Source organism: Pongo pygmaeus, chromosome 5, assembly GCF_028885625.2.
Source record: "Pongo pygmaeus isolate AG05252 chromosome 5, NHGRI_mPonPyg2-v2.0_pri, whole genome shotgun sequence".
NCBI lineage: Eukaryota > Metazoa > Chordata > Mammalia > Primates > Hominidae > Pongo > Pongo pygmaeus.
In genome coordinates, this window is record NC_072378.2 from 60,765,322 (window position 1) to 60,780,038 (window position 14,717).

The 14,717-nt window shown below is 36.2% G+C and overlaps 1 protein-coding gene across 4 annotated transcripts in view; it reads right to left on the bottom strand.

The window, feature by feature from the left end:
- KHDRBS2 (KH RNA binding domain containing, signal transduction associated 2) overlaps positions 1-14,717 on the bottom strand; it is a 678,558-nt gene that overhangs the window by 19,892 nt on the left and 643,949 nt on the right. For 2 of the 4 annotated variants that reach the window (XM_054492856.2, XM_054492857.2), the window contains exon 8: positions 3,459-3,521. In XM_054492856.2, coding sequence (XP_054348831.2) covers positions 3,476-3,521 — 46 coding nt within the window. In that variant the 3' untranslated portion in view covers positions 3,459-3,475. Of the gene's footprint in view, positions 1-3,458; positions 3,522-8,497; positions 8,562-10,295; positions 10,330-10,445; positions 10,522-12,459; positions 12,543-14,717 lie in introns of those variants that run through there. The other 2 variants (XR_010126723.1, XR_010126724.1) reach the window with 2 other exon arrangements.

Below are 14,717 nucleotides of genomic sequence, written 5' to 3' on the forward strand. Positions count from 1 at the left end.
ATTTTATAACAGGTCAGATTTAGTGGGGCCCTCCTACCTTATTTTTAGGCACTCTTCCTGAAGTAGTATCATTGATTCTTTTGGCCTTAATTTCATCTCTATGCTAAATATTTCCATCCCTATGCTAATTATTTCCATCCAGATAGATATCTCCAGGGTATATCTTTCTGAGCTTTTGTAGGGGATTTTGTGGTTGATCAAGGGGAAAAAAATATGACCACAAGGTGGCAGTAGCTTTACTGGGGGCTGCTTTGACAGTTTCTCACGTGGAGGAAGTCCTTCACAGCAGGAGTCTGTTTAGTAGCTAAGGGTCAGGGTCACCACTCAGAAGGGAAGGAGTGCAAGGGAACTTCTAGGAGAGAGGGGGCTTACGTGTTAAGGCAATGTTGCTTAGTGGCATGGTGGGGAGTGTGTGTCAAAGAGCTCCAAAAGGCAGTAGTGGCTTGGGTCTTTATGACCCAAGGGATTTAGCTACTGCTAGCAGATGTGGGGTGAAGTTTTGTGGGATATGCAAAACAGCCAGATTTTAAATGGCTAAAAATATGCTTGTGTAGCCTATTTTAAAAATAAATGCATGTGTAAACTTTTGATTTAATCCGCTGGTGGGCTTTTGGGCTAGTGGGTGTCAGCCTATATTGAGGAAGTAACAACCTGGGGGCCAATACGCAGAGGCCATCTTTGGCTCATTTATATAACAGCCTCACATCAGTATAAATCAGTATAATCAAATGCCTATTTATCATCTCCACTAGGGTGTCACATAAATATCATGAAATTAACCTAATGAAGATAGAACTGGTACTTCAACAATTTTTCTTTCTTGGTAAATAGAACTATCATGTAAGACTTCAGGCAGAAACTTAAGGATCATACATAATTCCTCCATTTCCAATCCAAACCATCACAAAATTCTGTCATTTCTACCTCCTAATTGTCTCTCATCTCCAGTTACTGATAGCTACATAACCAACACTCAAGGCTAAGCTACATATATCTCTCGTTTGGATTACTCTAATGTTCTGCTAGACTGTCTTCTTATTTTAGTCATATCTCCTTTCCATAGGTTCTTCATATAGCAACCAGGGTTATCTTTTGAAACATGTAGAGATCATGCTAGCTCTTTGCTTATGTACCTTGTAACACTACCCTGTTCCACCCAGAGAATATCCAAATTAGAAAAACCCTGCATCTTCAGACCTGTAATTCTCCCTCCAAGCCCCGGTTGCTCACCAGTGTCCAGCTACAGGCTCAATGACTCATGCATGTTCTTTTCCATAGCAGGGCCTCTGCACTGCTATTCTTTCTGCCTGCATTATGCAGCTCTTCCAGCAATTTGAGTGACTGATTCCTTTTCTTCCTTCAGGTGTTGCTTAAATGTCACTTCCTCAGAGATGCCTTATGTAATTGGCCTAACACTTCCTTCAACCTCCCCACCTCTCATCCCCATTATTTTCTCTCCTGCTTTCCATTTATTTCTGGCATAACAATGATTTCAATTTGTAACTTAAATATTATGCGTTTTGTTTATTGCTCCAAACTCTCTCTATACTCCAGGCTTCATGCAAGCAGATTCTTTGTCTGTCATGCCTTGTTCACTGATTTTTAAAAAAAAGTTTTTTTTCTTTTAATCAGATGTCTAGTGCAGTTCTGGCACACAGTAGAATCTAACTAAATATTTGTTAATTGAAATGCAAACATAAATTCATAAAAAAAAAGTGAATAAGCATAGTCGGATGGGAAAGGTCTCTCTTTTTAAGGGTTAATGATGTTATTATCTTATGCCATACAGTCAAATACATGAAAAACTTAATGCCTTTTTTTTTTAAATTAGGCCAAGGTTCTAAACAACTATGGGGACTATGAATAGCCCTTGAATGAACACATTTGAAAAAAACAGAGTTAAACCAATTAAAATTCCTTAGGAAGGCTGGGGGTACTAAAAAGTACATTGTAATCAGTTGTTCTCCAAATTTTGTAGACCAAATAAGATAAAATAAGAGTAATTATCATCATTAGGTGTCTAGAAGATGTATGAGGAAAAGTTTTCTATTGGGGTAAGAATTAAAAAGAAAAACTTTATAAACAGGACATAACAATATCTGAGAATCCTGACTTTCTACCATTTTACATTTCTGAGGCATCTCTGGCTATGTTCCCTTTTCCTTCTTACTATTTCCAATGTGTACATTCTCTCTGTTTTCCTTGCTTAGTCATAATGGAAATTCAACCATTCTGTATTAGAAGTAAAGCTGTCTTAATGTGGAGATGGTGACAGAAATAATAATACAAATAATAAGAATATGATTGATAAACATTTATTGAGTGTTTCCTATGTGCTAGACATTATTCTAAGGGCTTTAGGTGCTCTAACTGGTTTAGTGCTAAAACAAAGCCTATGACTTAGGGACAGGGTGAGCATTCCTTATTTGAAATGCATGGGAGCAGAGGTGTTTTGGATTTCAATTTTTTTTTAGATTTTGGAATATTTGCTATAATAGATACTTGCTAAATAATGAGATATCCTGGGGATGGAACCCAAGTCTAAACATGAAATTTATTTATGTTTTATGTACATCTTATATACATAGCCTGAAAGTAATTTTATTTTCCTCTTGGGGATGCTGAATAAACTATGTGTTTTGCACCTACATTTTGACTGCAACTCATCACATGAGGTCAGGTGTGAAATTTTCCTCTTGTGGCATTATATGGTGCTCAAAAAGTTTCAGATTTTGTAGAATTTTGGACTTTGGATTAGGTCTGCTCGGCCTGAATTATTGTGATGTTCATTTTACAAATGAAAAAACAGAGGCAAAGTAGGATTACATATCTTGTCCACAATCTCACAGCTAGAAAATTGTGGAACCAGGACTTGAAACCAAGCCTTCTGGCTCACAATCCTTGTCACTAATCACCACAGTCTATACTTATTCCTGTAATTATGTTCCACTCTTGTTGTTTAGTCATCAGAATTTTTTATTTAGGAGGAATAAGTGCATATGCTATAAGTATGTTCTAAAGATATCCAGATTGTACTGGTAAAGAAGTGGGAGGTTGTAACAGTAGATATAGGAATGCCCAATTAGTTTTTTTTGCTATACTACTTGGAAATCATTAGCTTTTTGATTGTAATATTCATAGATTTTATTTGTGGGTAGCACCAACAGTGGACAGCAGAGATTTTCTTGACTTCCCCTTTCCCTTCTCCAGGTAAAAACAAACTGAGAAACCTGGGAGCCCCTTTCTAGGATAAGACAGATTATAAACCTATGAAATTTTGGAGTGGAGAGAAGAAAATTGGCTCTTTTGTTTTTCCCTGTTTCTAGTTCTCTCCTCTCTATGCTTTTTGTTCAGTAAAACTTAAGATCTGATATAATTAATAATTGGAAAGAAATCTTCACTGTCGTAGATACATTCATTCACCTTTTATTTATTTAACAAATATTTATGATACCTACTTCTGTTAGGCTCTGTGTCAGGCTTGGATCTGTAGTGGTGAGGTGAGTTGAGATGACGAAAATCTGTGGAGAAAAAAAGAAGATGAAAACATGAAATAAACACAGATGTACGCTCATATGTATGACGTGATTTTTGTATGTATTACTTATACATATACATGCATCTACTTTATATTTACTATATATTTTACATATTTATATATAATTTAAACTTATTCACTTTATGTGCATATTCTATACATATTTTACATGTGTATATAGTTACAAATTATCACAAGTGCTATGAAGGAAATGAACAGGTTATTTGACAGATAACAAATTATTAATGATGGGAACTACTAGAAGGGCAATAGTGAGTCCCTGGAAAGAGCCAGGTTAGGGATATTACTTGATTCAAAGAAAAGTGGCAAAGGGGATTTGAACTCCCTATGCTTCATAGCCTAGCTCCCAGAATCCCTGGTCTGGAATAAAGGAACCACCCAGAGCTATGTCCTGTGTGGGTGACCAAAATGCCCATGGATGTAGCCACGGGCACAGAGTGAGCACATCAGTGTGTTCATTTTCAAGGAACTAAACATACCAGCACAGATTGGTGAAATCTAGAAGACATTTAGTTTACAAGCCTCTATTGTGAACATGCTGTGAGGAGATATAAAAGAAAAAGCATCTTTGACTGCAAAGCTCTGAGTCTAATTGGGTAGAATAAACAGATGCATGAGAAATGACACCGGAGGCAATGGACCAAAATGTGCAAAGAGAGCTATTATAAATGGAATAAACAGAGCATGGCTGAGCTCATCCTTTTTAAAGGAAATGAGTTAGAGACATGGCATTTACTTAATTGATGGCGGAGTCAGTGAGAATAGTATTTAGATGGACACTGAAAATAACAGCTTAAATTTAGGAAGACAAACACAGAGAGAGGATGCAATTTCAGTGAAAAATAAGGTAAACAAGATAAGGAGTTGAAAAGCTTTGTTCTAAACTTGTTAAAGTGCCTCTGTTCCTCTGAAGTGCCTGTTTACCTTATGTATCAATGTTGTTCAACAAAGATGTAACTTCTGTGGACAGGGTATAAACACTAGGCATCTTCTGAAATAACAAGTCTGTTATATGTTTGTTAGTAAATATTCCTAGTTCTAAAAATATTTAAAAATAAAAACCTTCTATTTGAAGATCCTAATACTAAAATTTGTCCAGCATGACAGGCCTTGGAACTTTCAGTGTTGTTCAGAATGAGCTTAACAAATACTATTTGAATGATTTCTAGGTGCCAAGGAAGTTAGTGGACACTAGGAATGAAAAGATAGAACAGTCCTTCCTTTATGGAACTTCAAGTCTAATGTGAAACTGAGAGACAGAGAGAGAGAGAGAGAGAGAGGTAAATATACCATTTCATAAAACGCTCTATGGAGGCACAAATTGAGGCTACAAAGCAATGCTTCCCAAACAGTGACTGGGAGAGTTCAGAGAATACTCCTGCAAGGATAGTTACTTGGCTTAGAATTTATAACACAGCAAAAAAAGTAAAATAAAAAAGATCATTTGGGGAAGAAGGAGCAGTGTAAAAGGATGGGTATACAGAAAAATGGTGAAAAAATTTATAAAATATTATTTTTAGAAACTCAGCAAGATCACATGTTTCAACATTCAAAGTCCAAAATAAGTTTAACAAATTCATGGAACACACAACCCTAGTTTGGCAGCTTTGGATTAAGAATATATTTACAGGATTAATTTAAGCTTTTAAGATACGAAGGTGCTTTGTGGCCCAAATTTCCTTCCTCAAAAAAGAGCATAAGGAATAGAATTTTAGAATGATAATAACTAACAGGTCCATACTTCAGTCCTGCTATTCTCATGTGTGGAAATAGATCTGGAGACCCTGTCATTCTTTGTGACTTACTAGAAAGGACGCTAACATTTGATAGACCAACCACCTTTAAATCAGTTCCTTGCAGTGAATTTGAGGGATGTGGCCTGAAGAAGGTTAATAATCGAGTGTAATTTTTGAATGTCTTGTCACACTAATGTTAGCAGAAACATACAAAAATACTTTCTGCCAACATCTCAGGAATATGGTGCAGATTCAAGGTAGAATCATCATTTAACTAGAGGAGGAGAGCTGTAAAGGGAACCATGATTGCTAATGTTCATGAACCAGAAATCTCTGGAATCTTCAGGATGGATATGGGAGAGAGAACAGCACTTCTGTTGTTTGCTCAAGAATCCAGTATGGGCAAGTGGCCTGTGTCAGACCTTGGGTCAATCAGGGTTCAATTAGGAAAATAGGGTTCAGTTGGAGTAGTTAAAGGACTATAATGCAGGGGCTTAGTTAAAGCAAGAAATGGGTAATGAAAGAGACAAGAAACCAATAGAGAAAAGGCTCACTTCTTGTCTCTTTCATTACCCATTTCTTCTCTGAGTTGCTCAACTCAGAAATTAGTAACAGGAGCAAGTCATAACTAACCCTAGGCTGGAGGGACACAGGACAGGACAAGAAGATGCTTCTATAACTAACACAGGAGCCTTGGATTACCTGCTGGGAACTGGAACTGTGGCAAACTTGAGTCGTGAGAGGCAGAGTGGGAAAAAGATACAGCTGCTGCTGGGGAAGGCGCAGGAGGCAAAGTGAATGTTGGGAAAATAACCTGACTTCTACCTTTTTCTCAATCTCATAGGCTCCTGCCAGGGTACTTACCCCCAAATCCCCATTGGCAGAAGCCAGTTGCAAGCTAGCTGAGACAGCTCTCGGGGAAATGAAACCTCAGGGGTCAGATCTCCCTCCTGCTAACTGAGCCAGAGAAAGGGCAAAAAGTGGATTCAAAGGCAAACATGCCCAGAAACAACACAAAACCCAATAAGGAGAGTTTAGGTTATAGAAATCCCAGGACTATCTTGTGGAATAGGAAGGTCTGTATTCCAAAGACTAGGTTCTTAGAACGTTTAAATACATACACACACACACACACACACACACACACACATATTACTTCTTGAGATGGAGTTTTGCACTGTCGCCCAGGCTGGAGTGCAGTGGTGCAATCTTGGCTTCCTGCAACCTCCACCTCCTAGTTTAAGTGATATTCCTGCCTCAGCCTCCCAAGTAGCTGGGATTACAGGTATGCGCCACCACATCCAGCTAATTTTTTGTATTTTTAGTAGAGACAGAGTTTCACCATGTTGGTCAGGCTGGTCTCGAACTCCTGACCTCAGGTGATCCATCTGCCTTGGTCTCCCAAAATGTTGGGATTACAGGCGTGAGCCAATGTGCCTTGCCTAAATACGTATTTTTAAGACATATATTTTTTCTGCTTTATGTGACCAGAAGGTCAGTGGGAAAAAGGAACGTGTCCCTGCACAACCAAAAAATTACTTTTAATTTGGCTAGAAATGCTCATCACAGAAGACAAACTGATTTATTTTTCTCTAAAAGAAATTGCTATGTTAATATCCTATTTTATAAAACTTAGCCTACATGTAAGATTTTTTATTTGTTGAAGTAGTCCATTTCACACATCAGAAAATCCTTGAATTATCAAAGAAAGGCTTATTTGCCTAAATAACCATGTTGGCCTGACACTGAGATGTGGAGTTTGTTTGAAGTTTTTGTACATTTCGTGACCAGAGGTATTTTGATAAACGCCATTGCCTCAAAATATTCAGTAGGAAGTTTGGGCACCATCTGTGTTTGTTTCTGTAGGAGCAATAACTGCCTAGAGAGAAATCTGATGCTCATTTCGGAGATGCAGTATAAACAAAATTCAAGATGATGCCTTTAACATAATTATTCCACCTTTCATTTACATAGTGCTTTATGCATTTCAAAGAGATTTGATGTGCTTTCATTTAACGGATCTTTACAAAACTTGTGGAAATTGAGTATGGGCTTCTGAGATATAAAAGCTCAACAAGGAAAATAACACTGAATTTAGGCAGTCTTTTAAGAGAAGATTGTAAAAACCATATAGCCTCATCTCTTGCTGCTACTAACAGAATATACTTATTGAGAATCTTCTCTGGCAGGCACTTTTTTGAGTGCATCATATATATTAACTCATTCATCATCAGAAAAATCCTATGAAGTTCTCATTTTAAGGATAAGAAGACAAAAGGACAGAGAGATTAAGTGACAACTAATAAAAGATTTGAGCCTAGGCAGTCTAACAAAATACGTGTCTCTTAAGCAGTGTCTTCTTTAAATATTTACTCAGCAAGTAACATCCCTAATTACAGACATATATTTATACTAGGTCTCTTTTTACTTCTAAAATGTGCATGTAACTCAGTGGTGTGCTGGTAAACTGGCTCTCTGCAAATAATTAAAAAGTCCAGATTTGTAACATTCTCCAATTTCTATGGTATAAGTAGACACACCAGGGTCTACTTCAAGCTACCAAAATGAAGTCATTGAACTTTAGTTGAGAAGAGATGCACACGTTTGGATCCTATGAGCTTGTATGCGCCGGTGCCAGCACATCACTGACTGATTAAAATTATGGTTGTATTCAAGATGACGTATACGCCATGCACGTGATGGCCTACTTTTGAAACATTCCTAAAACAGAAATTCATTAGATTTTCAGCTGTTTTATGCCACCCAATATGAATTAAACTGTTTTAGATATGTTCTTATTCAATCACTGCTTATAAAGAATTATGTAATCATGTTTTTTTTGGTTTTGTTTTCTCCTGAGGAAAAACAGACTTGTGTAGGGTGAAGCAATCATAAGGCACCTGGAGAAAGGAGTGGGGAAGCCAAAAAAGTGCAACTACTCAAAAGATGGCCCATAGAGAGAGTAGATTACAGGAATCCTGTCCTGTAACAACAGCTTCTGCCCAAGCTCCATCCTCTGGATCTTACCTGCCCCTTTCCTAATACCAAAGTAAGTGGCTGTCATCATTATCAAAGTAGTCTCACACTGAAAATGTTTTTACACATGGATGTCCACAGCTAAACATTGTAAGATGCCCTTGACTTTTACCCTTATTTTCAAAAGTAGAACAATGAAAATCAAAGCTTTCTATCATCAACTCACCGTACTTTTTTCCCATCTGTGTTTTGTTTTCATTCTTCCTTCTTATTATTTTCACCCTATGAAACTGTTTCCAAAAGTATTGTAAAATTCCACTGGGAAAATATGAACATCTGACATCGTTTCCACAACAACAACCAAAAAGCAAAAGAACCCTGGCTTGACTGGTGCTGGAAAGACATATGCAACATAAGAAAAATAGTTTTTGTGATCTTTTTACTGTGCCTTTAAAGCTCCATTAACACCCCAAACCAAAACAGTGACAAAACAAACGTGTCCTACAAAAAAAGTTGGTTAGTAGATAGAGCTTGGGAAAGCTTTGGAAGCCTTTCTCCTGATCATAGGCAAGTTTGGTGACTTCAGTGCTCCCTGTGGAAGGACTGATCTGAGAAGAGTGGTTTACCAGCTGCTGTGGGCATAAACTTAGAAGGAGAACTCTCCTGCTGTTAAAAAGGAACTCTCCTGCAACTCTCATTTGCCTTTTCCACCTGTCTTTCCTTCCGTTCAGTCTTTTTCTTGGAAAGAAAAAACCTAAAAGCTGTCTCCTATAAGCTAATGATTGTGTCTTTGTCAGAACATTGGTTCCGGGTCAAGAAACAAATAGATGAACAAGCCAAAACTTTCATAGCAAAAGTTCTTAAGCCTTCAAATGGACACCAGTGAAATTTGCCCCACAAGGTGGAATAAATAAAGCAAATAAGTCCAAATGTCTAATTCATTCAACAAACAAATATATATTATGCATAGGCTAGTCCACTATGCTAAATATCTAAGAATTCAAATTTGAATAAAACATAAATCCTGCCCTTGGTAGTTTGCAGCCTAAATTGCATTTATTAGCTGTGATTAGATTTCCTTATTATTGATATTAATATAAATACTATAATATACAAGTTTTCAGGCAAACTTTCAAACCTGATTTTCATATAGCCATATCACAGATATATTAGAAAATAATTGAACATTTTGAGGTATTTATTGTTTTATTTTCTATTCCAGCCCAATCCAATTAGGAATCTGAAATGCAGATAAAAACCTTAAAGATAAAATTTTATTTTGGGCTAAATAAGAAAAATAAATAAATGTTTCTTTTACTTTCTGTCCACATCTGACCTTCCATTCAAATCCTATCTCTTCTATAAAGCCATCTTTTTATATCCCAGCCAAAATTAACTTTTAAAATCTCCATAATTAACATATTAATATGTTACACATATATTTTAATCCACTGGTCATTACCCATAGTACACCTTAAAATCACCCGTGGAATTTTAAAAACACACATTTCCAGGTTCTAACCTCAAAACTTACTTAGTCAATGCAGTAGGGTCCTGACATCTGTAGTTGTAAAACACACCATGCATGATGCTGATATGCATATGCAGTTAAGAACCACTGTTCAAATTACACTATAAAATTTGGCATTTTAAAATAGTACACAATCCACATTTGTGGATTTATATTCTTGTATTCCCAAGTGAATTGTAATCATCTTTTGCATATAGGCACAGATTTACATTAACCTTGTTCTTTGCAGTATACAGAACTTACTCTGCACTAGTAAAAATTTCCACACTTTTTATTTGAAAATATGACAAGGAATTTCAACAATCTCTATACAACACTATTATATCTGTTTTTATATTGATATTATTTATACAGTCATGGAACAAATTTGATTATCAGCAAATGTTATTTATTCATGTTTAATACTGCTTTTCAGAAAAGTTCCTAAATTATGGTAATCTATAGAGAGTTTCAGAGATAGATGATCTCTCTAGCATAGTGGAGTTAAACTTACATTGGTTCAAATCCAAATTATCTTCTTTTTTGGCCTATGGTAAGGAGAAAAATAGAAGAAAATATGTTTACAAAAATATGTAAAGTGCATGCCCTTATTAAGCACTCAATGCACAATAGTTAATATAAACATGAGGTGCTGAGTAAGTACCTTTGTCCCCAAGAATTTTTCCTTGCATCCAGATTCTGTGTCTTATATCCTGATAATCAAGTACTCCTAGAGACAGCTAGAGATAAGAATGTCAGAGCTGGAGAGGCCTGCTGAAATGATTTAATGCCCCAAGCTTCATTTGTAACCTATGAACCAATTTAGGGCTAACAGCTAAAGCAATCATATACATTCATGGGGTTCAAATGTTCTGCCTTGCACTGCTGTTTTTAGGGTCAGTGATATAACAAAGAGAAAGTCCCAATCTTGCATAAACTAGTCACTCAACAAATCACAGTTATTTTTATTAATATAGTAAAATTAATATCCTGAACTAAAACCCAAATGAATTTTAGTTCACTTCAGTGTTCTTTTCTTGCATCTTAAAATCCACAGTCCTTATAAAAATATAGTTATAACATCTAGGAAGAATAGTAAATGAGAACTATTGATAACCTTTGAGTGTATTAAAAAAAAACAAAGCTAATTCTATCAGCCAGCAAAGAAGAAGATAGCATAACCATCTTCTGGCACACGATGTTATAAAGTCAGACCTTTGTCTGGATTAAGGTTGGGCCCATTATGTGAGCAGGCCATGCTGTTTAACGTCTTTAACTCTTTGTTTCTTCTACTGTAAAATGGGGGAAATAAAATACTTGCCTCATTGGGTTATTATGAAGAATTCATTATACATGAAAGCACTCAAAGTCTCTGACAAATAGCAAGCTTCCAATAAGGTTATTGGTTATTATTGTTGACATGTTATTATTATTTATAGATAAGACTACCACAATTTCTCATCCCTACTGGGACACAGCTGAGAGTAAAAGGTAGTGCTAATGATAATGACCCTAAAACAACAGGCATAAACCAGGACGTATGGTCACTTTATACACAGTGTAGTTCGTAACTGACAGTGAATTCCAAAGAGAGTGTTATATTGTACAGGAGAATTTACATGGAAATCTGTAAAGAGTTTGGAAAGATGTTAAGTATGGATCAGATTCAAGATGGTCATAAAGATAAGATTCTGTTTTCTTCCAAACTCCTCTGAGACAAAATAGAAGGAGGCACAATGTTTCTATAGTATCCATAACTGTTCTCAACTCTTCCCTAAGGTCTTTCTGAATATCAAGTCCTGGGAAATGTACTTTCATTAAAAAAATTACTTAAGTCCTTTTAAGAAAAAATTCCTGAAATATATCTTACACAATTTCCTATCTCCTTAAGCAAACATAAGTGTAATTTATACTCCCCAGATAGTTATTTTAAAATACAAGAATATACAAGGAAGAAAACAGAAACGTATCTTCCAAATTATCTGTAACTCTGATCAGCCATACATTTATTTCTCCTTTTGTTTCAGAATAAATTAGAATTAAAGGAAGGAACAAATAATGTAGTCCTATTCTACTGGGTTCTGTTCTACCCTACTCCATTCCATCCCATTTCATTCTACAAAGATTTATTGGAAGTCCCTATATCTTGGCCTTCTCCAGTGAAATTGAACTTCTCCTCTAATAAAAAAAGGTGATACTTGGCAGGATGACTACAGTAATACTTTAGGCAAAGGCTCAATAAAGAGCCATCATGTATGGTGGATGACATTTCTTCTCCACAGAAACTTTTTGTCCCCCATCCTCCTTATTGTGAAAAACAGTGTGAACATTCATCACATTCTCTGAACAAAATATATTTCCTTATTAGTTGATTATTGCTTTTGTTTTTCTTTGTAATACAGGAATTTATGACCTCAAGTTCTGGTGAATAAGACACACAGAAATTGTGTGCATATGAAAATCACCACATTACCACTATGCCGCTACAATGTAGAATAAAACTAAAAGAGTTTCTCACTTGTTTGACATTAATTTAATGCCTCCACTTAGCTTCCATCTGATGCAAACAGCTACTTTATCCATTTAAACATATATGTTTGGGTCCATAATGAAGTGTTCTGTACCTGTCTTGTAAGAAGAGTTCATAAATGAAATCACAAATGGATGAAGGGACTCACCTCCATTGTTAAAAACGTTAAACCTCCCAACAGCCAGTCTTGGGTTTATTCCAGCTTTTTGTTTTTCTATCATACATCTTCACCTACAGTCCCAGATGAGTAAAACAGCTTTAAAGCATTGTGCAATTACACATACAGGCATCTATAAGGCATTCTTATATTGGATGTCAATCAGTCTCATGGCAAATTTAATAACAGTAGCAGTTGTCAAGCATACCCAAAATAAACTAAATTATCCATCCAACTTTTTGTATTTAAGTGCTTTTTATACTATGTGTTTTAGAAAAACACTTTCAGTTTCAGCAGCGTCCTATCTATGATCAGTCTCTCCTGAGGCGCTTTTTAAAATAAGATTGAATGATTCACAATTGCTTCAAAGAGAATAAAATACTTAGGAATCCAACTTACAAGGGACATGAAGGACCTCTTCAAGGAGAACTACAAACCACTGCTCAATGAAATAAAAGAGGATACAAACAAATGGAAGAACATTCCATGCTCATGGGTAGGAAGAATCAATATTGTGAAAATGGCCATACTGCCTAAGGTAATTTATAGATTCAATGCCATCCCCATCAAGCTACCAATGACTTTCTTCACAGAATTGGGAAAAGCTACTTTAAAGTTCATATGGAACCAAAAAAGAGCCCGCACTGCCCAATCCTAAGCCAAAAGAACAAAGCTGGAGGCATCATGCTACCTGACTTCAAACTATACTACAAGGCTACAGTCACCAAAACAGCATGGTACTGGTACCAAAACAGAGATATAGATCAATGGAACAGAACAGAGCCCTCAGAAATAATGCCACATATCTACAACTATGTGATCTTTGACAAACCTGACAAAAACAAGAAATGGGGAAAGGATTCCCTATTTAATAAATGGTGCCGGGAAAACTGGCTAGCCATATGTAGAAAGCTGAAACTGGATCCCTTCCTTACACCTTATACAAAAATTAATTCAAGATGGATTAAAGACTTAAATGTTAGACCTAAAACCATAAAAACCCTAGAAGAAAACCTAGGCAATACCATTCAGGACATAGGCATGGGCAAGGACTTCATGTCTAAAACACCAAAAGCAATGGCAACAAAAGCCGAAATTGACAAATGGGATCTCATTAAACTAAAGAGCTTCTGCACAGCAAAAGAAACTACCATCAGAGTGAACAGGCAACCTACAGAATGGGAGAAAATTTTTGCAACCTACTCATCTGACAAAGGGCTAATATCCAGAATCTACAATGAACTCAAACAAATTTACAAGAAAAATCAAATAACCCCATCAAAAAGTGGGTGAAGGACATGAACAGACACTTCTCAAAAGAAGACATTTATGCAGCCAAAAGACACATGAAAAAATGCTCATCATCACTGGCCATCAGAGAAATGCAAATCAAAACTACAGTGAGATACCATCTTACACCAGTTAGAATGGTGATCACTAAAAAGTCAGGAAACAGGTGCTGGAGAGGATGTGGAGAAATAGGAATGCTTTTACACTGTTGCTGGGACTGTAAACTAGTTCAATCATTGTGGAAGTCAGTGTGGCGATTCCTTAGGGATCTAGAACTAGAAATATCATTTGACCCAGCCATCCCATTACTGGGTATATACACAAAGGGTTATAAAACATGCTGCTATAAAGACACATGCACAGGTATGTTTATAGCGGCATTATTCACAATAGCAAAGACTTGGAACCAACGTAAATGTTCAACAATGATAGACTGCATTAAGAAAATGTGGCACATACACACCATAGAATACTATGCAGCCATAAAAAATGATGAGTTCATGTCCTTTATAGGGACATGGATGAAACTAGAAACCATCATTCTCAGCAAAATATCACAAGGACAAAAAACCAAACACCGCATGTTCTCACTCATAGGTGGGAATTGAACAATGAGAACAGGTGGACACAGGAAGGGGAACATCACACACCAGGGCCTGTTGTGGGGTGGGGGGGAGGGCGGAGGGATAGCATTAGGAGATATATCTAATGCTAAATGAAGAGTTAATGGGTGCAGCACACAAACATTGCACATGTATACATATGTAACAAACCTGCACGTTGTGCACATATACCCTAAAACTTAAAGTAAAATAATAATAAAATTAAATTAAAAAAATAAAAATAAAAATAAAATAAGATTGAAGATAATGACAAACATTAGTCATTACCAGTAGCATAAGGCATAAGACACATTATATATATATATATATATATATATATATATATATATATATACA